The sequence below is a fragment of the Grus americana genome, chromosome 20, assembly GCF_028858705.1.
Source record: "Grus americana isolate bGruAme1 chromosome 20, bGruAme1.mat, whole genome shotgun sequence".
NCBI classification, from domain to species: domain Eukaryota; kingdom Metazoa; phylum Chordata; class Aves; order Gruiformes; family Gruidae; genus Grus; species Grus americana.
Window position 1 is genome coordinate 8,336,296 of NC_072871.1, and position 26,555 is coordinate 8,362,850.

Consider the following 26,555-nt stretch of genomic DNA (forward strand, 5'->3'; position numbering starts at 1 on the left):
TCAGCTATGAAAAATGCATGTCTGTATTCCTGTAATCAGGGGAGCACTTGTAGTCAAAGAGAGGCACGCTGCAGGTTAGCACTCTGACAGTGGCCCTGTGGCTGTCTTTTTCTCGGTGGCTGTCACCTTCTGTAGTCATCAAGTGGATAAAGAATTTTTGTCATGCTGCTTCATGAATGAAGGCTGTGCTCTTAAAGAGCATAAGAATTAGCTCTGAAGTATGCATTATCACAAAGCCGGTGATGATGTTGAAAAATCATAAAAACTAAAATATACTTTCACTCCATTTTCCATTTCTCTTATCATGACTCTGAGGAGGTACAGAGTCTGGTTTTAGTTTGTCGTGCTTTTTTTTTTTTTCCTGGCTGCTGCTAAAATGCTTGGGATTGTGGAGAGCTACCAGCCCTTTGCTTTTAGCATCATTCAAAAACCTTCCATTTAGAAACCATTCTGATATCTTGGTGGTTTTTTTCTTCTTCGTCTTTTTTTAACTACTAAGGAAATTTGCATGAAAATGGAATCATTGTTTCTGAAGAGTTCCATCTGCTCCTGCTGCTTATTCTGTAGCTGAAGTCATAATCCTCTGTTTGTGAAATTTCCCATTGAAGAGATTTTTGGCTTGTTATAGTTTCAGCACAAAATTTCAGAACAGAGGAAATATAGATGCTTCACCTAGGAAAAAAAAAAAAGAAGAAAAAGACTTAAGATGACATCAGAACTGCAAGTGCATCTGCAGTCAATACACTGTAATTCTGTAGGGACCGAGTGAATAGGAAATAGGACAGTAAGGGAGGTGTGCAGTGCTTAGGGTGGGAAAATGCGTTTCCCCACAGCGTCAGGGCTTTGGCTAGGTCTAATGAAGGAATAATAATTCTCGGGTTGGCTCAGTATATTAGTATTTCTTTTGGTCAAACTCGAAGGGCAGGGTTGATTCGGGGTAAGAGGGATGCTCAAACCAGCTAGAGAGAAATGAGCAAAGTCCCTTTAAAAGAGCGTTAGCCAGAAGGGAACAGCCAGGCTTCTTCCGAGCACTTAGGGGGATCCATCGGGTGGATATTCATTTAGCTGCTCTCACAGCCCTGTGTCTAATTCGGAGGAATATTCTGGAAACGAGAACAGGATTTTTTGTTGTCGTTCTAATTCCTTCTGTTCCTAGGATTTATGCCTTTTACATACATTCGTGTGTAATGCCGTGCTGGTGCGTGCCTGCATGTAAATGCTGAACACATTCTTCCAGTCGAAGCAGTAGGAAATGGAGAATCCCGTGGGCTGGGAGGTGACACTTGTCCTGCTAGGACCTCTGTCGCTATGCAGAAATACTGCAGGAAACTGGGTCAGGGCGTGCGGCACTGGGAGCAGCCGCACACCCACCGCAGAGGGCTGAGCTCCCGCCACGCGAGGACGGAGCAGATCGCTGCCAGGACCCGCATGTGGACAGTGATAACGTGTGTGGCTGCAATGAGCCTTCGTTCAAAGTGTATTCTGAGAGAATCACTGACCTCATTTTGCATCCTCATTTACGGGATTGTTTTCTGCACCACGTGCCGTATTTGTGAAAAGCGTTGCATATGTATGAACTAGGCTGTGCTTTACAGTAGGTAATACATAGTTCTGCTTAGAAAAAACAATTCATCTCAAACGTTTGGCGTTTTCTCTATTAACTATATTGCGGTGTGCACGTGTACCCCTGTGTGCAGGACGTACGGCTCGAGGACTGCCCTACTTAACCCTTCCCGATGTTAGTAGTTTCCAGAGCAGCCTTCCCCCCGTCATCACTGCAAACTGAATTCTCACACTACTTCTCATCCCCTACGCTCTTGGTTATCTCATTCCCCACGGGATGGCTGTAACGGCACGCTCCTGCTTTTCCCAAGCAATGCCACGCGTGCCCTGCTCTGGAACTCCCGCAGTGTGAGATGGCTCGGCAGGTCACATCCTGCTGAGCGCCGTCCCTGGGCTGGACACTGGCTGGGCTGCCCATCCGGGTCCCTCGCTGGGTTGTTTTAGCTTCTCCCCGTCTGTTGGCTGCTGGTCTCTTACCCTTTGTAAAATCTCGCCGTGTATTATCCCTTCGTAGGCATTGGCTCCCGTAGGTCGGTGGTCCACACTTCTGTCTGCAGCTCAGGCATAACCTTTAGCAGTTTTTCAACTTTGTATACAAATCAGATGTATAATTTACCTCTTTAGTGACAAAGGATAGCTGATATCAACAAATCTGCATACTTTGCATGCAGTCGTGCTTTGTAAGCTCCACAGGAAATATACTTAGCTAAACAAAGTTGTAATTACGTGCAGCTTCCTACCTCTGTTTTCTTGCTGTTCTGCATCACGTTAGTGCTCAAGTACCAGTTCTTTAGGAAAGCTCGCCATATATGCCTCATCCCAGTCTGTCTCTTGTTCCCTTGTTGCCAGCTTCTTTTCCTCCTCCACCTTCTCTCTTACCTGTCCCTGGCCTTCAGAGCCTTTGAAAGAGATAATTTAAGTCTCCTTGTCAGGTAATGCCTGGCCACTGGTGCTGGGCAAGGCACGGCTCAGCTGCTGCCTGGGCGGATGGAGCTCAGCCAGGAGAGGCTGTCCTGCTCTGCCGAAAGGCCACGTCTCCATCCACAGGTCCCGCTGAATCCACAGTTCTTACCATCTAACAGCTCTCTGTAGTTACCTCTGTGGTGGTGCCTTCCGGAGGTTTGTCTGGAGCTGGGGAGAAGACGCTGGAGAAGGCACGCAACCTCCCGGCTCCGAGCACAGCTCTCACGCTGATGGTTGCAGACCCTGGCATCCCACAAAATTCATTAGTTGGACACAGATTGCAATGGTAGATACTGGTAGAGCATAATGGGCTGTATTCTGTGGATATTGAATGCTTCTAGAGGAGAAGCTAGCACTGGTTTTCAAGCATAAAGAAATAGCAGCAAATTTATGTGTAGATACTGTTCTGAAAAACTAAGAACATCACTTCTTCAAGGGGGAAAAAGCCGACAGAAAAGTTTGTTATCAGTTTTGGTACCTTCATTTTTGAGGCAAGGTCTCTTTCCCTTATCTGACAACTGCAGGAAAACACAGGCATTTTACAGATATGTTTAGCTTGCTGATGTGTTGGTTTAGTTTTTCTTTGTTTTGTACTGCAGGTAAAGCGGTGAGCTCTGCTTGTTTCACAAGCGTTGCTGTGCCTTTCCTGTTTGTCCTCAAGAGCTGGATAGAAGACTGGCTATAAAACCGTGTTTGAGCTGCATCAGCATGTAAACATTGTTTGGAACATAGGTGTTCGTGTTGCTGTTTGCATATAATTCCTTTCTTTTTTCTTTTAAAATTGATTTCATTTTTTATTTCCCTGTGCAGAAACGCAGCGACTCACACGTATGACCCAAGTACAAATTCTGCACAGCTACAGCTAAGTTATAAACGAGACTGGAAATTACATGTAGCCCTGTGATTTAATTTTCTCTGACATATTGAGTCTATGTTTTAGCCTACAGAACTCCACAGCTGTGCCCTAATTCTCTTTTCCTTGTGATCTCAACATCGCTGCCTTTTAAGGCATTGCTATTCTTGGATCCCAGCAGGACACCATGTTAGACTGTCACCCTGCCCTCCCTATATTGCCATTGCATAAAGCAGCTTCTCCCTGGACTTCCAGATAATACGTCTACGGAAAAGTTTGGAGCAATTTAGTGGGTGGATAAGACTAGATCAGAGTACTTTATATTTTACACGATAGTATATATTAAGGCGTGGGTGTAGGGATTCCTCTGCGATTGCTCTCTGAAGGCATAAGGAAAATGTTTATATTTTGTTACAAATAATAAGCAATAATGTAATTAGGTTTCGGCAAGACTTATATCCGGGATGACAATTCACACAGGAAAAGATGGATGTCTTTTTTGCCTTAAATAATAGGGTCGCTGCCCTGCGGGTATTTATATTCCATTTTGTTAAGTGGCATTCATATCTATAGAACTACATAAGCCTAACTCTTGATTTAACCAAATACTGACTGTGTTTTAATTCCGGTGCTGCCTTTATCTAATATCTTATATTTGCTCCTATAAATGTAGTGCAAGCATAGTTTGCTAAATTTGGGGTAGAAACTTGCTGGATGTGATTTAGCCTGTTCTAACACACGGTACGCCACGCTTGCTGTGCTCGGAGCCGTGACTCCGAACATTTGAGAGTGTCTCTTGTGAGTAGCCAAGGCTGTTTTCTGTAGTACGTGTGCTGCAAAGTCATCACAACGCAGCACAAATAGCCCCGTATTCTCTGCTGATAAGACGCCTGGTGCTAAGCACCGGGAGGTTTTTATTTGCCTTGTTTTCAAGATATATGATCAAAACGCTAACGCAGAGCAGATTTTAATTTTTAACTTTTAAGAAATGAGTAGGCTTATCTTAAGCAATGTGAAAATATAATACAATTGGAATTTCAAAAATTTAACGCTGGAATCCAGGAGCTGTTGTTGGGGTAGATCATTTTAATTTACAATCTGAATCTTACTTGTTTCCTCTAAAATCATCTCACATTTCTTACAGCACCTCGCGTTGCAGAGGATCCCTCCGGCTAAACCCGCGTGCGCTGCATTGTGGGAGTATTTATGGAAATCATCGGCAGCCAGTGCGGCCGGCTGGATTTCAGCTGGCAAAGCGGAAGGCAGCCGGGGAAGGGCAGTTTGGTCTGTCTGTCCTGCTGCGGCACGCACAGACACACTGCCGCAGCTGTGCCTCGGGTGCACCCGCTCTCAGCCCCCGAGAGGAACGGGGAGAGGCTGCTCGGTTCAGGCAATCTGCCATTTCCACATTCCCAGCACAGCAAAGCTAGTCAAACCAGGGTAGCAGCCGTGGGTTCCGTGAAGTTTTAGCGTGTCTCTTGAGTTTGTAGCGCTAGCCGAAAAGAGGACAGTTGTTCCAGCAGAGCGCAGCTCAGGACACGCTTAATGAGGGGAAATCAACACCCCTAATTCAGGGGCTGTTGTCCCCAGGCGGTCACGGAGAAAGGTGGATTCCTTCAGTAGGTAATTTAGAGGCATCTGTTAAGAAGTAATCACTGTCCTAACATGGGTATCCTCTGAGTACGAGGTTCCTGCACAAGGAGTTAAGGTCCCTGACTTCTGCCAGGCAGCTGCTCTCGAGCCGACTGCTGGAAGAGATGCTCCTCTTTGCCGGCTGCACAGAGGAACTTGGAGCCTCTTCACTTGCAAGGCATAAAAGTTGGAAATCTCTGCAGTCTCAGTTCCAGATCTGGCGGTCTGTTGCTTTTCGTCCCATATATACACACTGTTTCAGTAATTAACTTGGGCATTAACCTGCTCCTGCTGTTAGATGTCATGCAAGCTCAAGATTACTAAAAAGCCATTCCATCATTTGTGGTCCAACACAGCATCACCTCAGGCTCCTGCTTTTCCAGTTCAAGATGGTTTACACATCATTTTGGGATGCGGTAGAAGGAAACGTAGGACTTTGAGAAGCTGGCTGAGCCTTTACAGACCTTGTCCTGACTCCTACAGAACCTGACGGCGAATGCTGGTCTCGGGCTGGTTTCTTTCTCTTTGAAATCAATGGCAAAGCAGCTACGGGTCTCTGTGAGCATCTCTACCTCTTCGGGGGTACTTCATTTTGGAGGGTTTTGTTTCTTACCTCTGGAATCTATTCCCCCAGCAATCCGACTGTCAGTTGCTAGCGGGATCCAGGGGTGTATAAATTGGTACCTGGGTAGGCTTAAAATACACCGAGCTCTCTTCTCCAGATAAACCGCTGCCTAGACTGTAAGACATCAGCCAATTAGCATGGATGCTCTAGACACAATTTGCTGGATAACTTGCTGGTTAAAAAGGACAAATTAAAAATATAAACCACTTTACGCACTCTGAATTCACAGGTGCCCCCAAAACATTTGTGGTTGCTTTGAGAAGAAAAGTAAAGGCCGAGAAACCCTCCTGATGGTGACAAACTGTGTAAGGAGAAGCCATTTGGCTTTACTGCCAGCACTGCATTTCAGAGGACATGGGAAGCGCTCGTGGTGGTCCAAAAGCATTTGGATGTGGAGAATTATTTTAAATTGAGAATTAAATGTCTTTCTCTAAAATAAATGTAAACTTTACTTAAGAAAAAAAAGTTAAAAAGCAAGAAGGGTTAATTTTAGTGTTTGTAATTTGTTGTTTACTCTGCATCTGCTCTGGCTGCTGTCTGAGACCCGGTCAGGGCTTGCAGGGAGCCGGCGCAATCTGATGCAGCACAGCCCTGTACGTGTTTAGGTGACTTCCTCTATGGAAACACCACGGGAACAGTACACTGATTTTAGATACACTATTAATACAGATGTGAGTGGGGTTACAATACCTGGTAGTTATTATTGTTTGGATAATGCACGTCCCAGGCTAAACAGCTGTATTAAAAAAAAAAGTTGAGAAATAGATGGGAAAAAATGGGGAAGGAAGACAATAGTCACTTTACAAACCAAAAACTGATTCCAGCAAAAAGTGCATTTCTGAATCTGGAGCACCTGGTCTGTGCCCACACTCTGCCCTGCCGTCACCACGGCAGAGCTGTTCGTTCTGCCCGTCTCCACTCGTCCTGCCGCTTCCCCAGCATGCTGACATGCAGCGGCACGTAAAGATGCGAGAGCTCCACAGAGGGGGGTGTTATGAGCAGAGCAGTAGCAGACTGGTCTGGTCCTGGATCCACGGGGCCCGTGTATGTTTAGATGCCTTAATGAGACTGGCTTTTGCGGTCAGGGCTGCTGACAGGAAAGAAAAAGGGGAAAATAAAAATGTGTGTAGGGAAGTGTCATGGGAAGAGCTTCCCACAACATTCATGGGCTCTTAGTGCCATGAGGATGAAGTTAAAGGAATTCAAAGAAATAAAATCTCTCGGATGGCTATGACAAATCATAGCATTGTTACATTACATTTAATGTATTTTAATTGACTCTGGTTTTGTCCCCCGTTGGTTTTATAGTGCTGTCAGCTGGAAGACAAAATATAGAGCTATGCTTTCCCAGCAGAGCCCTGCCTGCCTCTGTACTGGTTGTATCTAGAAGACCAGACTTCGTGTGAACTGGATAATTACCCTGTAAGTGAACCAGAGCAAATGTAGGTTTGTGAAATATTGACTAGCTACCAATTAAGTTAGCATGAGGCTGGATCATGTGGAAGATAGCACGTGAAGATGTAGTTAGACTGTATCGTGAGACATATGTACATAGGGATCAACTTGATACCCAAAAAATTAGTTCCACCCCATGGAATAAGTTCCTGACTCCGAAGCAGATACTTGGCACAGAGCAGATCCTCTGCTGCTGCAGCCAGGGAAGGAGCTGGTAATTAGAGGCTCATCTTCTGCGAATCAGCCACAAAAGAAAACGAGGGCACATTTTTTGAATGGGCTTGATGAAAACAGAGTGATATTGGGATTAGAGATTCTTGGTTTCTTCTCTGGGTTTGGAGAAGAGTCAGATTTGTCATGCTTCCTTCTGAGCTGCCGTTGTTGGTGCACCCTGCTTGGTCCTCTTCCTGTCTGCTCCACGCTTTTGGTGGCCGTTGGGGTTCTTTTTGTGCAAGATGACCACTTTTCTCAGTTTCTCCTGCTTTCCTCCCCATTTGTGAAATTAAGGGCAAGTCCTTAGTACACAGACGACCCAGTTTATCTTTGAGCTGCCTGGTTATGTAGAACAGTTTCATGACTACAGGAATTTCATCCTGAAAATGTGTTGCAGTCCCAGGGACTCGTGTTATGAGCAGCCTGTTGTAGCTGTTACCAATACGTAGTAGCTTTCCTCCTCAAGTACATTATCTTATTACCATAGATTTAAATATTTGATTTACAAAATGTTGCTGCCTGATACTCCAGTAGTATCATCTAAAACACGTCACAAGAGATACCGAGTTTTAAAGATTGTTTTAAATGGCTTTAATACAGACAGAGGTCAGAAAAGGCAAGATAACAGCAAAAGAGGCTATGTCAAAAAGTAATTAGAGCAGGACAAATGGATTGTGCAGGCATGTCGAAGGCTGTTATTTCTGTAGGCAGTGAGTAGGAAAGGTGTTAATGTAATGTGACAGATCTGGAGCAAAAATGAGGGTGCAGGGAAAACAAATAGGAGCTGACCAATGGAATGGTTTAAATTATGAGGTTTGCTTTAACATAATTTGATTACACATGAAAGAAATGTTTAGTGTGGTTTCTTTGAAAATCTAATTGTCTTAAATACTGCACATTCGATTCAGCCCTTACACCCGGAGAAGCCATCCCTACTCTGCTGCAGCCTCGCTATCTGTCAGTAATAAGCATGTGAATAGTTTGCTCTGTGTAGCTTCACAAGTGGAGAGGAGGATGGAAGATTTTTTTTTCCCTAGTGTTAGTCTAGTAAAATTGGCTGTTATTTGCAGTCATGTACATCTTAATTAGGGACCTCGTGCTATCTGGGGTGGGTGGTATTTGTGGCCTAGGAGCTGCTGGTTTGGATTACGTGAAAATTGAGAATTTAATTTATCCAAAGGAAAGGACTAGGATCAGATTTAGCAGAAGGAAGACAGGGTGGTAACAGTTATTTTTTCAGGATGTCACTCTTGCCCTATTCAAAAGTGGGAGCAATATTAGTCAGAGGGGAATAGAAATGCAGAAATGCCCCGGATTTCCATGCTGCTCCAAAGGACTGGACAGAATAAAAAGATTTCATTTCCTGCGCACTGTCCTCTGTGGTGTCACGCTGAAATCGCATTGCCTGCTGTACACATGAGGGTTCGACTTCGCAGGCAGAACAACCCGTGTAGTTTATGGGAACATTTTCCTAACATCTGCACTAGCAGAAACTTAAAATGATGAAAGCGTTTTTCTTAGGGAGCCACCAGTGAAGCTTTGAGCTGGATACTTAACACTTTATGGCTAGACAACGAAAGGGGACTCGGAGTCCCTGAAAAATCCTGCTCATCGGCAGCTAGGCTTGGCATGGACCCCTCAGCCCTGCAAAGCAGCACCAGGTATATCGCTGTGCCACCTCTGCCGCGGTTGTCTTTCCTTACCGCTACGGGTCCCTCTGGAAAGGAAGGTGCATTTACACAAGTTTTGAGTATGGGAATTTTTCCTGCCCCGGTGTCATCTCCTCTTTCCTTAATTGTTCTTGCATTTCTAATAAAGATATTTTCCATGGATTTTGACATTTTGCAATTTCATTTAAACTTGAGACATCATCTCAAGAAGTAATTGTGGTTTATAGATGGATAAGGTGAGATATGTGAAAGGTGGTAAATCATTCAATCTTTGAGCCGAGGTGTTGGCAGAGCTCAGAACAGAAGCTGGGAGTTCGGGTGATGTTCTTTTTTTCAGTGGAATATGCTGTTTTCCGAATGGATGTATTCTTGGCCAGTTACCTGGGAACAAAAGGGAAGTCTGTGGGTATTGTCAGGGTATGCCAGACAGTTCCTCCATACTTTTATTCCCGTTCTTGTAAATTCTGGGAGGACATTTCTGTTCAACTTTTCTTGTAGAACAAGAAAATAGTGTTATGAACTTCAACAAGTTAAATGTAATATTAAAAGAAGATCAGGGGGGAAGATATTTCACATAGCTACTCCTAATAACAGAAATGCTAATTGCAGTAAAAATGAAATCAAAGGGCCAGCCAGCCTGCTGGTGGGACTCATTTGTATTTTGGTCGTCTATGGAGCGTGCAGGAAGGTGGGAGGACCGCCGAGCCCTGTCTGCTGGCAGTGCAGGGGGCCGGGAGGGCTCTCGCCTCCAAAGCTTAGACCAGAGCTAGCAGGTTTCCGCTGCGAAGGACAGTAAGTTGATTTTCAGACCTTAGTTTCTATCTGTACAGCACTCATCTGTAAAGTCCGGGTGGAGCACCCACCTGCCGCGTGTGCGTGTGCCATGAGCTGGCTCCCCGCGCTGCTGGCGGCCCGGCCCGTCGGTCTGTCGGATGCTGCCCTCTCCCGTCCGCCCGGCCCCGGCCCCGGCCCCGGCCCCCGCCCCCTCGGGCCGCGGAGCTACCGCGGGCGGGTGGGGGGAAGGCGGCCCCGCTGCGGGGGGGGCTGGCGGGGAGGGGAGCGGGTCGGGCACCTCGGCACGGGAGCGCGCGGGGGGGGTGTGCTCTGCCGGGCGGACACGGGCTTGGGACCCCGCCTCGGGGCCGTGCCTGCTTTAAACTTGCTGCAGATCCCAAGGACCAGAAGCTGTCGACGTTTTCTCCCTTTCCGTGGAGTACAGGCGTTTCTCTTTGCCCGGAGATCGCCCTGCTGACGGCAAGCCGTGCTCGTGCCTTTCTGCTCAGCACGGCTTTCGCGTCACGCACGCCTTCCGAGTGTCCTCTCCGCGCTGGGCCGCCTCTCCGTCCCCTGCCGCGTCCCACCGGGGGCCAGGAGGCCCAGAGCAGTCACCCAGTTCACAAACGGCATTTTTTCCGTACTCCTAATGATCTAAACCAGCTAATTAGTGACTGCAGTCATAACAACGTGTTCGATGCAGGTACAGAATCTGCAGCTTTAGTTCTGAAGGTTTTTTCCTCCTTGTTTTGCTATTTGACCTGAAATTTCAGGAAATGTACTCTCACTGTTTTTTTCTGGGGATACCAGAAATTGTTTCTGCCTGTTTGGAAATAATGCTCAGAACCATAATAATAACAACAGTTAAAAAACAAACTGTCGGTCTTGTTGTCGTTGTTGTTATTAAAAATACCAGCAACTGCAGCAGACGGTGTAGTTGGTAGAACTGCAATTTATGTAAGTCAGGCCTAAAATAATCTTTTGGCTTTTCAGTTTACCACTTAAATGCACAAAACTTTTCCTGCCTCTTCAAATCCGGGGACATTCTCTGCCTTCTGACCTACATGCCCCTCCTCTGTCCCTCCATCCCGCTAAACATTTGCATTTTCCGCCCAGGCACAGACCCACGTCAGGTTTGGATGCAGAGATTTCTGCTCTTTTGTGCAGTGTTGGTGGGGTGCGCGAGTTCTGTGGGTGGGATATGCCGGGACAAAGCCCCGTTGCTTCACCCGGTGTTCACTCTGTGCCCCAATATTGGCCCCGTGGGAGGAACAACTGACGGCAGAAGGACATGAGGAGGGTGCGAGGGAGGGATCCCGGCCTGGGCTCGCTGTCGCCCAGGGCCACGCAGGTGAGCGGCAGGTGCTCGGGGCGCTGCGGGGCTATCGCTGGTAACGGGGGCCCAGCTCAAGGACTTCCCCCCGTTTTCCAGAATGATCTGACGCTGCGTGACCGATTCGGGTTACTGGGAGTTACAGGAGACGTGCTCCCAGAATGGGATGGAGTCATCCCGTAGGAAGGGAAGTGCTTTCTGCGAGGTTCAGAAAGGAGCTCGATTGCCTGCTCATAGAAATGTAAAGCTTTTCCCTTTGCAATTCTCCTTTCTTGTACTTGCCCACTAAGGCAGTAAAACCATATACTTCTCATCCCTGCAATCCCATTTGTTTTCCCTTTTTCCTCTGAAGGCGACCTCTGCAAGGAGCCCTTCACCGCCCCCCTGCTTTTCCCCTCTCTATACAGAGCTGGTCTCCACTGTTTGTCACCCATCAAGCAAGATGCAATGAAACGCCTCTTGCAAGCTGTTCAGTAGACTGGGAGGGCAAATTCAGTGACCAAGCAGATAAAAATATAAATAAACAAATAAAACTGGAAATTCAATAGATGGATTCATTTTGCACAACAACCTATTGCACTAGAAGAAGGAGGAAAATGCTTAATTTTAGGTGCACCAAGTGAGTGCCTTCACCAGAATTACTAACACCACATTCCCGATGCGTTTAATGCTGGGGAGCAGAGGAATTACCCACATCTGTTATTAAACTGTTATCACAAGACTTCTTAGAAATCAGGTGGATGTTTATTATCATTTCGTGCAGTTCCTTCCATAGCTTCTGTAAACAATTTTATTTTAATGGGTTTAATTTTTTTCTGAAATATCTGTATACATAGAGTGAGGGGAATAGAGTTTTGGGGGAAAGTATGTGCTGTGTTTACCTGGAACCAGTTCTCTCGCTGCAGTGGCTGGAAGCGGTAACGTCCGCAGGACTGAGGCTGCTGAGATGGGTTAATCTGAGTTTGTAAAATGTATTCGGCTACATTTGCAAACCAGCTTGGTTCTGGCTGTGGGTGCTGGGTGTCATTCCCCAGCCGAGGCTCCTGCGTGTGTGGGGCAGTTCCCTCCCCTGCCGAACCGTGCGGGCTCAGGGGCATCGGTGCTGCAAAACAGAGATGCTGCCAGTGGCATTGTTTGCTGTTTGCTGCTGATTCCTTCGGTACTATTTGTGCCTGAAATCAAAACCGCCGTGGTGCTGTGGCTTGGCCCGTGGCGGGCTCGGCCGTGCGCAGGCAGCTCTTGGTTTAGTTGCCTTCAGCACTGAGATGCGCTCGGTTTTGTCATCCGCAGCCTGGACTTTGTTCGTGCACAAAGGGGCCAAGCTCTGATTGTCATGAAAATTGGCAAAGCCTCCCTGGAGCCCGGAAAATTATGAAACGGTGGCAAGAGAGCGAGGAAGGGCTGCCCCCCCCCGGGGCCACGCGGCTCTGCGGCCCCCGCTCTGCCCAAGTTTGGGTGTTTCATGGAAGTTTTGAGGGATCGGCTGTGGCAAGGGACGGCGTCTGCAGACAGCATCCTGGAAGACCTCTTCTCCGCTGTCCTGGTCTGGCCGTGCCTGACACATCTCAGCGCTGGCTCATGACTCCAGGTAGGCTCCACATTTCTGAAAAAGTCACATCTTTTGAGAATTCCCTCTCTGGAATTGCAGTCTCACGGGATGCCCGGGGAGCACCCGGGGAGATGGGCTCCTGCCTGCAGTCGCTTCCCGCAGGCAGCCAGGGTGCTCCCAAAAGCAAAGAGGAAAAATGTTCTTAAGAAAAAGCCCTCAAAGCACTCCTGGATTTGTACAGGATGCCTTTTGAAGTGTTGCACAACTCCTATGCATATTTTCCTTTTCTCCTGCCACGTTTATAACCTGTCGTCTTCTCCACACTGTCTCCTGGCTGGTTTGCCTGGCACCACGGTTCACTGTGGACAAACTGCAGCAAAATTCGGTATTTTTCCCATCCTCGCTTGCAGGCCCCATTGGTAGCGGGATGAGCCAATGCTCAGCACACCCTGGGGATCTTCCTGTGTCCTCCTCCTGCTTCCCATGCCTGTCCCTTACGGCCGTAATGTCCGCACAATAAATCTGTTGCAGGCAGTGGTGTCTCTTGTCCAGTTTTTGGCAACGGTTTTGGCCTTTACTGTTATGAACTGGTGTTATTCTAAAATTTTAGCTCTCAGTTACAGTAGCACCAGCTTTTTCTGTTTGGGGTGGGAATTGGCTGATTCAGGCTAAAATAAGAACTAGCCACTTTATTTTTCCTTTTACCAGACTTGCTTTAAGGCTGTTTGGTTCAGACAACAGAATTAATCTTTCTTGTGTCTTTTCCTGCCCTCTGCCCATTCCTAGTTTGGCCTCTCATTTTAGAGAACAGTTCCAGATCTTTGCAATTATTTTCTGCCCTTAAGGATTTATTATGGACAAACTGTGACATGTGTATTTAATGTATGTTTTGAGTAATTTGGAAGATTTGGGTTGTTTGGCCAATTATCCTTTTCCCAGCCAGGTTTCGTCTATACTTGCAGTTGTTTCTGAATTAGCAGGGTTTTGTTTTTTTCCGTGTATCTCTGTTTTGAGTCCCAACAGCAGTTGTGTGAGCAACTTCGTGTCGGCCTGTTATCCTGAGATTAAGTTGCTTTATTTCGGATTGCTGTGTCCACATCACACCGCGGTGTTACAAAATAAGCACTCTGCATTCTGGTCACACTTCTCCGAGGGGTGCCGGGAGCGAGTGGAGCGCTTGCATGGGATGAAGAATGTGGAGATTTGGGAGCAGGCACAATTGCAAACAGCTGTGTAAACAGCTCAGCCAGGGGATGGCTTACCTTGGCCATGCGCTGCCGGGGCAGGGGAACGGCTCCTCACACAGCCCCGCTTTGGTACCCTCCAAAGTGAAGAAGAGAGGTCAATCCGAAGAGCACGTCAAGGACCGAGACAGCAACTTTACAGATTCACAGCAAAAGCAAACCAGAGACCTGGCCCAGTGCAGGACTGGTTTGTGACAGCTTGTTCCTGCATTATGCACCTGCTCCTGCAGAAATGCTGGGTTAAAACCGGGATTGTGACTAGACAGAATCACAGAAGTGTTGGGGTTGGCAGGGACCTTTGAGACCGCCTGGTCGGACCCTTCTGTCCAAGCAGGGTCAGCTGGAGCAAGGTGCCCGGACTGCCAGGAGGACGCTACTGAGCTCTGCCCTTGTGTGCACAGGGGCTTATTTGCATTGCTGGATGTCGCCAGAAAGCAATAAAATTTCAGGCTTGGGATTGAGTGAAATATGACCTCTTTTGTTGCCTCTGCGCCTTGTTTATTTTAAGTCAGCCATTTCTCAGAGCATGGTTGAGCCCTGCGGTCCTCAGGGTGAGGAACAGAAGCAGACTAGGGCTTTTGAACGGAGTCAGCGTACACATCTGGAGCACAGGTTGAATGGGGCATTGGCAGAAACGTTTTGGGCCATTCCCTTCACTGCCTTGGTGTGGGGAGCATTGGTTTGGGCATGGTCACACGCAGCTGACAACCGGGACAGGTTATCGGGCATGCCATGATTGCCGCACTGAGGACATGTGAACACGTCCAAGGCTGAGTTGATCCCAGGAGGAGGATGAAGGAGCAGAAGAGCGTCCTGAATACATTCACTGCTGCAGAGAAACAAGCGGCTGTGTCTGACAAAGAGCTCACCATTACTGGTGCTGCCATGGTAGTACATATTTAGAGGTGGGCAGCTAAATCGAATTTATTGTTATGAAAGTTTGCAGAGCTGCCAAGTTTAAAGGCAGAGACGATCCGCCTCGAGGAAGATGAGTAGCATGGGTTTTTTTTCTTAGGTGAGAGAGAAATTGGGAGAAGCCAAAACACCCAATGTCTCATGTAGTGTTTTTCATTACTGTGCTGATGTTCTTGGAGCTATGGCCGGTGTGATTGTAACTCCATTCTAGCAATAGTGCTGCTGAAACTACTTCCATTGGGAACGTGAATGCCCGCTCACAGACCAGCCGGCGTAGATCGTACTGTTAAGTTCTGATCATTTGACTGACCTTTGCACTTGTCCATCACCAGCTGCCTGTGCACCAGCCCTACCCTGTTCATCGTCCCTCGGCACACACCGCTGTCCTTCGGCCACCGCTTGTTCAAGTGACCAGAACTAAGCAGCATGGCTCCCTCGTCCCCGGCAGCATCGACCATACCCCTCCTCCCGTGGGACATGCTCTCACGGGGATGAGAGCCCTTGTCCCTGCTGATGGCACACCTACTTTTATTTTCTGATCCGTTACTGGTTTTCAGGCAGTGATTTGTTTTTCCCCACTCCATCCCAATTTTAAAATGCAACTGTGGCACTTCCAAAGCTGATGGCAGAACGTACCTGCAGGCAGAAGGCAGAAACCCCCATTTTCCAGCATGACTCGGCAGGTACAGTTCCCGTGTTCAAGTCAGCTTTCTGAGGCTGATGACAAAAATACAAACTGATGCTGAAAGCACTTTTGTAAACCCAGCCTGTGCTAAGCAGCCTCAGAGGATAGAAAATGAGTTATGCAGCAGTTTCCAGTTTCTTCAGCTTTCCACCAGAGTGCTGGTGTGGGGCATGGCCGAGGGGGATGCTGGAACTGGTCGTGCTTCTGCTAGTCTGGCAACTACCACGTTTCTGTAAATGAAGACTATGAAATAGAGTGTGAGCTCGTGCCGTGTTGACCGTTCACCCTTTGGAAATCTCCGTATTGTCACAGACAAAGCGCATGCGTTCCTCCGGTGAGGAAGCTGAAGTGAGTGTCTAGCCATGGGCTGGCTCGCGCAGACCCCCGCGAGGAGGGCTCTGGTTCCCTGCCCCGCAGTGCCCACCATGGCAGCGCCGGGTTCCCAGTCCTGTGGGAACTGGGCGTCCCAGTCCACGTTCAAAGTGGGCTGTGGCTGTCGGCTGTGCGATGGGAGTGCTCTGCTGCGCATGGGTGCGGAACGCGCTTGCTTGTGGGCAGCGTGGTGCCTTCGCTGTGGGCAGCGTGGTCGCGCTTGCTCACGGGCAGCGTGGTGCCTTCCCTTGCTGTGGGCAGCGTGGTGCCTTCCCTTGCCCGCACCGGCATGTGCGGTGCAGGCAGCTCTGCCTGCTGCCTGGTGCCGCCTGTGTTTGCTCAGTTGTGAAGCGGGACCCATCCCGAGCTTGCGTTTCGGTGATGATGAAAACTAACCCTAAGGTTTTGGCCAATAGTTGCTATCAGTTTATAGAGATCATTTCCACCCTAGACGTTCCTGTGTGTTAATTAACACCTCAGCAGCCGGTTCTCTTGACCGTGCTCGGAAGTCAGTGGAAAAACTACGCCAAGTTGCGGCCGCGCTCCGTGCCCAGTGCCCGCTGTGCCCTGCCGCCCGCCCGGGACCGGCGTTTGGCGGGGACCCCGGCCGAGGCGGCCCCTTCCCGGTGCCCCCCGCCCCCGGCGGGGCCCGGCGGGGCCGGGGCGGTGCGGGGCGGTGCGGGGCGGCCCCGCGGCTCCCCGCGGCCCGGCGGAGGCGGCGCTGACATCACGGCTCGTTAGCATAGGGCCGGCCCGCGGTCGGCGGCGATGGCCGAGCCGGGCTGCCCGCCCGCCCGCGCCGCTGGCCCCGCTCCCCGCCGCGCCGCCGCCATGAGGCGGCCCTAGGAGCGCGGCGCCGGGGGGATGAAGCGGGACTCGACCTGCATGGAAGGTGAGCGGGGCCGCGGGCACCGGGCCTTTGTTCGGGCGGCGGCGGCCGCCGGGAGGGTGCGCGGCCCCGGGGACGCCGCCTCCGCCCGTTCCGCCCCCCCCCGCCTCACTCCGGGGCTGCCCCTTCCCTGCGCCCGGGGCGGCGGGGAGAGCGGCGCTGGCCGTGCGGGGGTCCCCGGGGTGCGGGACCTGCACCGGGGCTGCGGGGCTCGCACAGCCGTGAAGGCTTTGGCTTTTTCTTTGCTTTTTTTTTTTGCCTTTTTTTTTTTCCTCTTTTTTCCTTAAGGCGGCCCCGCTGCGGTGTGCCGGCCGTGCATCGCAGCCTTCAGCTGCGGACCGGCTGGGCAATTAAAAAAAAAAAAAAAAAAGGGTATTAGTTTGTTTTGTGGCTTAATTTGTTTAGATTTTAAACTTCCTAATCCCTTTGACCATCTGGAAGAGCTTTTTTTAGCATTGTTAATTATTGATAGTATCGGGGTCATGTAGGCACTTGATAACGTAGCTCCATCTCTCCTGGGACTAATACTAGTTTACAGATATTTTACAGCTTTTTTTTTTTTCTTTCCTATGATTGAAGACAGTGGCAAAGCTCTTCTTCAGAATAAGGATGAAATATTTAAGGAAAGTACATTGCATGTTTGGGTAACGCACATTTTGAAAAGTCATTATTTTTAGTTGTGCCTAGGCCCTGCCTCCTTGTAGGCAGGGTTTTGTTGTTGTTGTTGTTTTAATCTTAGATTTCTCTTCATTCTGCATCATTCTTAGTCGTTGCACATCTAGACAACTTAAATAGGTCCGAGAGAATTATTTTTAGGCAGGCAAGTGAGGTTTTAATCTTACCGCTTTGCAATGTATCAATTTTAAAAAATAGAGTCTAAACCAGATTTTAATTCGGAGCATATGGCCGCGCTGGAGCAAGGGCAGGGGACCATGAAAAAAGCTTTATTTTTCTTAAGTTGGATTAGAGAAAGTGGATCACTGGGGGAAGCGCCGGTTAAACTCGGAGTGGATCTGCAAACTGCGTGACCATGGGTAGCACCGCACAGACCCGTGTGCCTGCGACAGCAGCTGCGAACTGCCGTCGCTATCGGGGGCACATTTTGGTGCAGTGGGCTTTTGTTCCAAACTCTTTGTGCAACAACTGGCTGGAGTGAAGGATCAGGCCCTGTCGCCTGTCCTCCCTGTGCCGCACAACAGAGCGGGCGATGGTCTCGCAGCGTCCCTCGTCCCTTGGCCGGCTCCTGCCCGTGCTCGGCTGGGTCCTGGGGGCGGTGGGTGCGCTGGGGCGCAGGGCTGGGTGTTGGGGTGAGGAGGAGAGGCAGCGCTGGGGGAAGAGGGGCTCCCAGCCTGCCTGGGAGAAGTTGCATTTCGCAGATGAGTTTTTGATATGCAAATGGTGATCGGTCCCGGCCTGTGGAGGGAAGGGTGATGGGTTTCATCAGCTGCACGCTCTGATTTATACCTACACGAGAAAGAGAAACCGATGATTTCTGGGTTTTTATGAGGGTTTTCTTTTGACTGAACTCTTCTTTGGCAGAAACAAAATCAGTGTGGAATAAGACCGTGAGCTTTGGATTTAATTACTGTAAAGGGAAAGCAAAGCTGAGATGTGCTGGCCATTTCTCTGTCGCAGCATTTCTTCTCTTTTCTTTTCAATACTCGGTGCTTTTTAAAATGTGACCGCACTCTCTGTGTCTCTGTAAGTAGAACATCTTTTTACAGTACAGAGAATAAGATTGCAGCAGCCTCTTTCTTTCCTCCTCTTTTTTTTTTTTTTTTTTTTTTAAGGACTTGAGGAGGCTTGTCCATTTAAATTAACCTTTATTCCAGCTGGGCACACAAATGTTTTTGTTTTAGTTCACAGAGGGTTAATTCTATTCAGGCTCTCACTGTGGCCGGCCTGATCCAGGGCAGCACAATCTGCTCTTTGAGCCTGGCCTGGCCAGGCAGGAGCTGGTGCCTTCACCCGCATCCAGCATGGGGGCTGGGACCCCCATCTGCGGGGTCGGTGGGGAGTGGGATGCCCCGGCCCATTGTGCGCCTGGCGATGGACTCAGCCACAAAGGTCGCTGCTGTCCCAGGGAGGGGCCACCGAACAGAAAATTTAATCCCTGTGTTCATCGATTATAAGTTAAAGAAAAGCCCTTTAAGCAAATGCGCCTGGTTTTGGGGGTGGGCTTGCTTGGACAATGCAGCGTTCTGCAGTGAGGGGGGGGATCACCCCAGTTCTCCGTACTGAATTTAACAAGGTGTTTTTCTTGAAACTAAAAATTGACTATGGAAAAAATCATTGGGAAAGATAAGGGGAGAAAGAAACCCTAACACATTTGTTTGTGTTTGAGGCATCATCAGAGGTGAGAGGCGAGTGAGATTTTGCCAGGATTTCAGTAACACATGTGTGAGATCCCCCTCCCGCTCCCCCTCCCCAAACAGCTGGTATTTAGCAGCTTGAGATTTAAACCCAGCTAAAGGGTACTGCAGGGGGGTGTGTGATAGGGCAAGTTAATCATGAAGCAAATAAATGATACACAGTTGAAAAGATGTTAAATATATTAATGAATTGCAGTGCTGAGTCTCATCTGTAATCTTATTTCAGCTATGAAAGATTTTCTTATCTGTAAATCACGTTCTGTTCTATAAATGGGAAGTTTTGCAAACTGCAGCTTTCTCCGTCCTCCCTCTCGCCTTCCAGCAGGACCAAATCCCAGCACCGTCTGCACCGTGGGTGAGGGTTTGTGCCTTCGCTTTTGGCCTCGCTGTAGGAAATAAAGTCTTTGTTTCTGCTCCGTTATAAAGCACTGGTATTACAAGTCACGCAAGCTGGCCGCACCAACACGCGGTCTTATTTCCAAGGTAAATCTCTCGCAGGGACCTGTAGTTGCCGCACGGTTTTGAACTGCATCTGCAGGGGTGGGCGCGATCCTTCTCGCAGCCAAGGGGACCTGCCGAGGCGAGGGCAGCGGCTGGACCCCTCCAGGAACGCGGCCGTGCTGCCCCCCGCCGCTCTCGGAGCACCCAGGGCGCTTCCCCGAGGTCTGCCCGGGGCGTTTGTCCGCAGGGGTGGTACAGGTGGGAGCGGTGGTGGAGGCTCGCTGCGGGCTGGACGCGTGTCCCGGTACTTTAATTTATTTGCTGTGTATTTTATATGCTCGTTCATGCGCTTTAGTGTTTTCTGTACGTGTCTTTGCCGTGTGCTGCGGCAGGTTCAAAGGTATTTCCTTTTGGAAATTCGTAGGAATTTTCTCTTTAAAATTATCAAGACTACTCATTTTGCTGAGGGGAAAAGTAAATCTTTTAAAAAATCAGTGTATTGCTTCTACTGTTTGCCTGATAAAGCATATACAAGTACAGATTTCTCTTTCTCACACCGTCGTCTTTGACTCTTGCGTAACATCATCATATTCTTGAAGAATTTACATTGTATTAAAATGTGGTATGAAACCTACCATGACCTCTGAAAACAATACATCCTTTAATGTGGCTTCGGGGAGGGGTTAGTGAGGGAGTAGCCATAAAAATCTTCAGGGTTCAAGATGAGGTTGAGATTTTTGTGAGTGCTTTTGTCGTAGCAGCAACTGTTTGATTTAGTGGCCCCTGCCACAATGGCTTGTGAGAACAAAGCCAGAATATCCCGTGTATGAGTTCGTTAAATGTAAGACCCATCAGGAAAATTGGGGGGGGGGGGGAAGCTTCCTCAGCCCTCTCTCTGACATAAAACATGTGCAAGGTATTTGGAAAAAAACTTACCAATTGCTTTGTTTCCTAATCTACATTGTCTTGTATGGCTTCTAAAACCAGAGGAATCGGTGAGACAAGAGGTAACGGAGCCCGGGAGGAAGGAGAGAGGGCTTACTTGCTTTGAAATTATTAAATTCACTATTTGTTTTGATATTCTAGTGAAATTTCAAGGTTAAGGGAGTTCAGAGCACCCCTGCCGTAAAACTGCTTTAAATTTGCCCGTGCTTTACCATTTCTGTAAAGTTGGCTGCGGTTCTGCCCCGGCTGTCCCAGCGTTCGCCTACACAAGGCGCTTGCATTAAATAGGGTGAAAAATAGCAAAGGTCAGGAGCCGGCAAACCCTGGGCCGCAGGGGGAGCGTCTTGGGCCTGGTCACGGTTCCTACAGGATTTTCTAAACCTCTAGAACCGTAAGACTTTCTGTAGGTAATTATTTTTTTATCTACCAGTTTGTTTGAGCGGCAGTTTACGGGATATATGGGCACCTCTCTCTCTAGCCCCTGGAGGTCTGTGTCTTTGTTCACGGTGTGTGTCGCTCTTCTACGGTGAATTTTAATCTGGAAACCCACCCAATTAACAGTTTCTGCAGGGAGGCATGTGCAGTTATTGTGGCGACGGGGCTATTCACACCACCTCGCCGTCGCCCTGCTAGTGGGGAGATGGGGACGGCGAGGAAAGGATCCTGATTCCTCCTGGCTTTAATCATCCAGGCTTCCCATGTTCACCAGGCGACGGCCCTATTCTTCCCACAACAAAAAATCTGCTCCTGGAAATGAGCCCTCATTTACATCCCCGGCCGTCAGCGTGCTCGGGGCGAGGAGGGAGCCCCGTGATCCGCCACAGGACGCTGCGGGCTGGGGCGCCGCGATGCTGCAGCAATCCTCAGCCTTCTCCTCTGCCTTTTGCCATGTGTGTAAGCCGGTAGTTTCACGGCTCCCTAATTCCGCCCGAGCCTGCCCAGCCGTGGCACGGCGTGCCCGGCGGCGAGCGCGGCCGTTGCTGCTGACCCCGGGATCCCCCGGCGCCCGCGATTTATGGCACTGCTGGTGGGAGCAGGGGGAGGGCCGGGAGTTAAGCTGAGGCTGAGCTAAACCCTGCAGATAGAGGATTCTTCTGTCCTGGCTAATCCCCCGGCCCCCTCCCAGCGTTTATCAGATAGCCGAAGGTAGAGATTATGCAATTGGTGACTACAAAGTCATGTTTAGCTGCCTCCCTTCAGCGAGATGCTCAGATAGCCCCAGTCCTGATCTGTACCAGCATTCCTCTGGGTCTGCGTTAAGCACATACCTGAGGTTGTCTGTCCTGTAAAACTGGGAACGGTTTAGTGTGGTGATGACACCCTGAACGTTTCTTTAGTTAAAGTTTGTGTCTCCTTCATTCATCCCTTTATTTTAAGATTTTATAACAATTGCAGTGAAATTTGCAGAGAAGTGCAAATTTGCATGCTGTGCATTAGCAAACCTTTTAAAGAATAATACAGATTGGTTATGGTTTCTACTGGGTTTAGACTGTGGAGAAAGCTGCTTGTGAATAAGAGCAGCTGGTTTAGATTTTTACTTGGCTTGTGTAACTGAAAACTGGTTTCATTTCTGAGCCTAATGCGTTTGGCTCATTTATTTCTATTGTGTTCACATGTTCTCCAGTAGTAAGAAGCTACACACTGGTTTGTCAGGTTGCTTAGGCTTTATCAAGATTGGAGAGGACTTCACTGTGACTTCTACCTCCTGCCGCTCCAAAAATTCTGTAGATAAAGCCACCTTTGTCTTGGAAAACTCCCTGGTCAAATCTAAGTGAGGAAACCCAGGCTCAGTGTTGTCGTGCTGACGTGGGTTTGAACCAGCTCATCTTCACAAGGCTGGGGTTTTTCAAGGTCTGCATCATTTCACGGAGTGATACAAAATGGGAACAACGGGGTGTGGGTGGCACACCAGGCACCACGCGGATCTGTGTAGTTGTGTGTCTGCCCAGCCTGAGCTTTCTCCTGGTCAGCTCCCTGCCTGGGACAGTGGGCGCAGGCAGCAGCCGTGCCCCGCTCCATCTCCTGCCTAAGGCAGCGGTCCAGCCCCTGCCTGCTCCCAGCACTGTGCCCAGCCTCTTCCTCCTGTCCTGCTCTGGCTGTGCTCTTTTTTAGAGTAATCATGTCAGATGGCTTCTCTGTTTTGAGTTTGTGCTCTTCTTTTCCTCCTTCTTGCTCTTCAGGGTTTTTTTATTCTTTCTGTCCCTTATACTGTCTCCTGGTTTTCCTGACCTGGCCTGTCTCCCTTCTCTTGCTGCCCTCTCCCCACCTCCTGGTATTCATCTTCTCAGCCACTTTCCTTTACCCCTCGAGACCCGTCATCTCCCACACCGTATGACCCTCTGCCACCGACACTGCGGCATCGCTCTAATGCCATCTTCACCTGGACAAGTCGCCGCTGCGGCCGCTCGGGTGCTGTCTGGAAGGAGCCTTTGTCCCTGCTGAGGTGTAAGGGTGCCGTGCGGGTCGCTCCCTCCCGCTCCCGTCAGCTGGACGTAGCTAAAGGAGCGCTGGTGCTCGAGTGCCTTTGCTGTGCGGCTCGCGGCCGTGTCGGCAGCTCCAGCTGCTCCCCCTGGCTCCGCCAGTGAGGTCCAAAAGGCTGCGTGGTCTGGGCTGTGCCTCTTCCCCTTCCCAAGGGACAGCCGTGACTGCTTTGTGGTGTCTCCCCCGAGCACTGCCACATACTCCTGATTTCCCCGTTAATTTGATTGTAGCTATCGTATGAGCTCCTGCAGCAGGGAAGTTTCTGCTCCGTGTTTTGAACAGTTGGGCTGTAGAGTTGTAACTTCCTACGCGGCGCAGCCTGCGTCCTCAGGGCGGGTCCTGGAAAGCGTATGCGCTTCTTGTGTCTCCTAAGCAGCTTGCTTTTAACTAAACGTGATTAAATACACATATCACACAAACTCCAGAGGGAAAGGACTGAGACACTGAAGGTAAACTCTGGGTACCCGAGGCTCATGTGGAGAACTATGTGCAGCATCCATCCCCAGGGAGCTGCAGAGAGCTGTTGTCACCTCCCGGGTCCTGCTTTAAGCTGTGGGTATCTCTGCCCGTTGGAGATTGCACAGTCTGTGTTCAAGCCAAGAAATACCAAAAATAATCTGGTTTAACCAGCATCCATAGGAGAGGCGTGACTGAGTGCAAGACAGAAGTGTGGTTCCTCAAGTCCCGTTGCTCCAAACCGAAGCGATGCTCTTTCTGGTCTTCGGTGCCTCTGCCTCACTCAGCCAGGGTGATCTAGTCATCCGGGCAATGATTATTTGACATTTGGGTAAGCAACCCCATGACATATACTGCAGATTTGTGTGTTCCCCTGAGCATACTTGAGTAGTGCCTGTCTTCGAAGTGCAGCTCTGTTTGCAACTAGTGGGACAGTAATGGGTTAAAGCACCGAGTGGGGGAAGGCGGGTTGGCCTGGTGTGCGAGGGGTTAAGCTGTTTGGCTGTGCTAAACATCTGCTGCAGGAAAAGCTTCTGGTGCAACTTGCTGGCATTATTTGGAGTGTAGCTGACTTCTACTGTGAAGCAAGGTTTAGGCCTCCCAGTGCAGCTGGAAGGTAATGAGGATCCATGGGTTAACTACCTGGGTCTCTGCAGCCCTCATTGACTTTTCCTTTCTCTTTGACGTGGGTGTCTATGGAGATCGCTGCCTGCTTGCAGGTTCTCACTGAGCTGTGCATCGTGCCTGCTCTGTCTCGAAGGCGATGGTAGAGTCTTAAGACTGAATTTAATGTGACAGCTCCTGTTGCTGGGAGTCCTGCAATTTGCATTTTTAGCCACACGAAGGCTTTCCAAAGATTTGGAAAAGGAACGGTAAAATCACGTCGTTGTGGCTTAACCATATGATCATTTCTGTCATCACGTTCACTTGGGTTCTGGGTGGTGACTCGTGCCGTGAGGCATTTGCTGGCACCGCTGGAGCCGCAGGAGGAAGCGAGGAGGTGAGCAGGTCCCTCTGCTCGGCCCCGGGAGCACGCAGGGTGTGACAGTATTTTGCATTCGTTGGTGTCTGCCAGGCACGACTTCTGTGTTTGCACACCCTGGTCCGTGCAGTTGAGGTAGGGCACTTTACACCCTTTTTCCCCTCAAGGTTCCTGCTCCTCTCTGCCAACAACGGCATGAAGTCCGGTGGAGGCTGCCGGGGAGAGCCGTGCTCACGTCCCTGCTCCAAGGCCCTGGCCAGGCGCTGGGAAAGGAGAGATGGAGCCTCCCCTTGCAGCCATGCGCTGCTGCTCTCCAGCACTGTGCGATGGATCCGCATGAGCCTGACAGCCGGCTGCCTCTTCGTCAAACCTGACGTTACAGAAACTCAAGGGCTTTTCCTGCTCGTGCCCGCAGCGGGTGCTGGCACCACCAGGCACCGAGTACACCTGAAAATGGGATAAAATAAACTTGTGAGGCAGTGCAGCATGCTTGTGCCATGCTGATGAGAGAACATCATCCGTTTTTTTGCTCTCATCTCTGTTCTTTGTAAAGGGAACGCGCAAGGTGGTGCCAGGGAAGGGGCTTGGGGCTCATTTGGTCCCCAGGTGATGGGGTTCAACCTCCTGCCCGCGGAGGGAGGAGACCCTGTTTTGTGTCAGAGGCAGGCACTCAGCGACATGGCCTCTTACAGCTGTAACGTGTGCTCCTCGCAATCTGAATGGCTCTTCGTTCCCCCAACTACTTCCATTTCTGATAAATCGTGTGACTAAGGGTATTTCTAAGAGGCTGGTTTTTAAGCAAAATTGAGTTTTACTTTTCTTCATTCTCCTTGCTGCTGTTGAGAATTTCTGGACTTGATCCCTATGAATATGTTGAATTGAAATGACTTTACTGGCGGTTGTGGAACTGGATTTGTGGCAGGCCTGTGAAGCTCCAGAGCGGGGGGTAACCCCCTCTGCACGCCTTGCTCTGCTCACCCGGTAAAGGCGGTGAGGAGCCTCGCGCCGGCAGCAGCTCTGGCCGGGCTGTGCCGGGCTGCCGGGAGCGGTGTTTGTGGGTGTTTGTGGGTGTTTGGGGGTGTCTGCTTTGCAGAAGCCATGGGGTGCTGAGTCTTTCCCAGTCCCCTTAGGAGAGTTTCTGATCGCTCGGTGAAGCCGTTCTGTTGACCGCAAAGCCTTTCCTCTTCTCTTGCAGATGAGCGGGTGGATCAGCGAACCTGCCTGATCTGCGGGGACAGAGCTACGGGGCTGCACTATGGGATCATCTCCTGCGAGGGCTGCAAGGGGTTCTTCAAAAGGAGCATCTGCAACAAGCGGGTTTACAGATGCAGTCGAGACAAGAACTGCGTCATGTCACGCAAACAGCGCAACAGATGCCAGTACTGCCGGCTGCTCAAATGCCTCCAGATGGGGATGAACCGAAAAGGTAAAGGAAATTGGGTTTTTTACCAGTGGAGGTAGAGATTGGGGCCAGTGTTAGCAATGCATGCTACCCTGCCTCAGCTGCCATTCTGTATTGTAATTCTGCCTCTCAAATTCTTGACAAGGAAAAGTGAAACTTCAGCAAAATTATGCATGGATAAAAATTTCTTCCTGAACTACTTCATTATTGGAGGAAAAATCTGTATGAATTTAAAGCACGTATAAATATTTGGAGAACTGATCGTTGTGATCCATTTTTCCAGGGAAGGTAACACTTTGTTACTGTCCTTCCTGGCGGGTCTGTCCTTGCACTTATCCAGAGCGAGGTGGTCACTATTTCTATGCTTCAGTGTACAACATGGCAAAACGAATGCATTTAAATCAGCTTTTAAAGTCCCAAGAGATCCGAGTCAGACTTTACCTGTTCACTGTTGTGGGAGCTTAGACCTGAAGTGGCTGCCCAGGGATAAGGCATGAGGGTCTTTAACTTCCCACTGGTCTCTGATTGATGCTGAAGGTGGTTTTCCCAGGTACCAGGTCACTGAGGAGACAAGCGTGATCTGGAGAAAAATCTGTGCTGCGTTAGGGACAACCACCTCCCCATGCGTGCGGAAGCGATGAAATGCTGCGGTATCATTGTCAGGATGGAAAATCTTAAATAGCTCAGAAATTAATAATAAAAAATAGACTGGAATTTATTTCAGTGTCATGCCTCTACCCT

The 26,555-nt window shown here is 49.4% G+C and overlaps 1 protein-coding gene across 4 annotated transcripts in view; it reads left to right on the top strand.

The window, feature by feature from the left end:
• The window catches only part of NR6A1 (nuclear receptor subfamily 6 group A member 1), a 98,093-nt gene that overhangs the window by 47,894 nt on the left and 23,644 nt on the right, over window positions 1–26,555 (top strand). For 3 of the 4 annotated variants that reach the window (XM_054848473.1, XM_054848474.1, XM_054848475.1), the window contains one exon: window positions 25,608–25,838. In XM_054848473.1, coding sequence (XP_054704448.1) covers window positions 25,608–25,838 — 231 coding nt within the window. Of the gene's footprint in view, window positions 1–16,587; window positions 16,739–25,607; window positions 25,839–26,555 lie in introns of those variants that run through there. The other variant, XM_054848476.1, reaches the window with a different exon arrangement.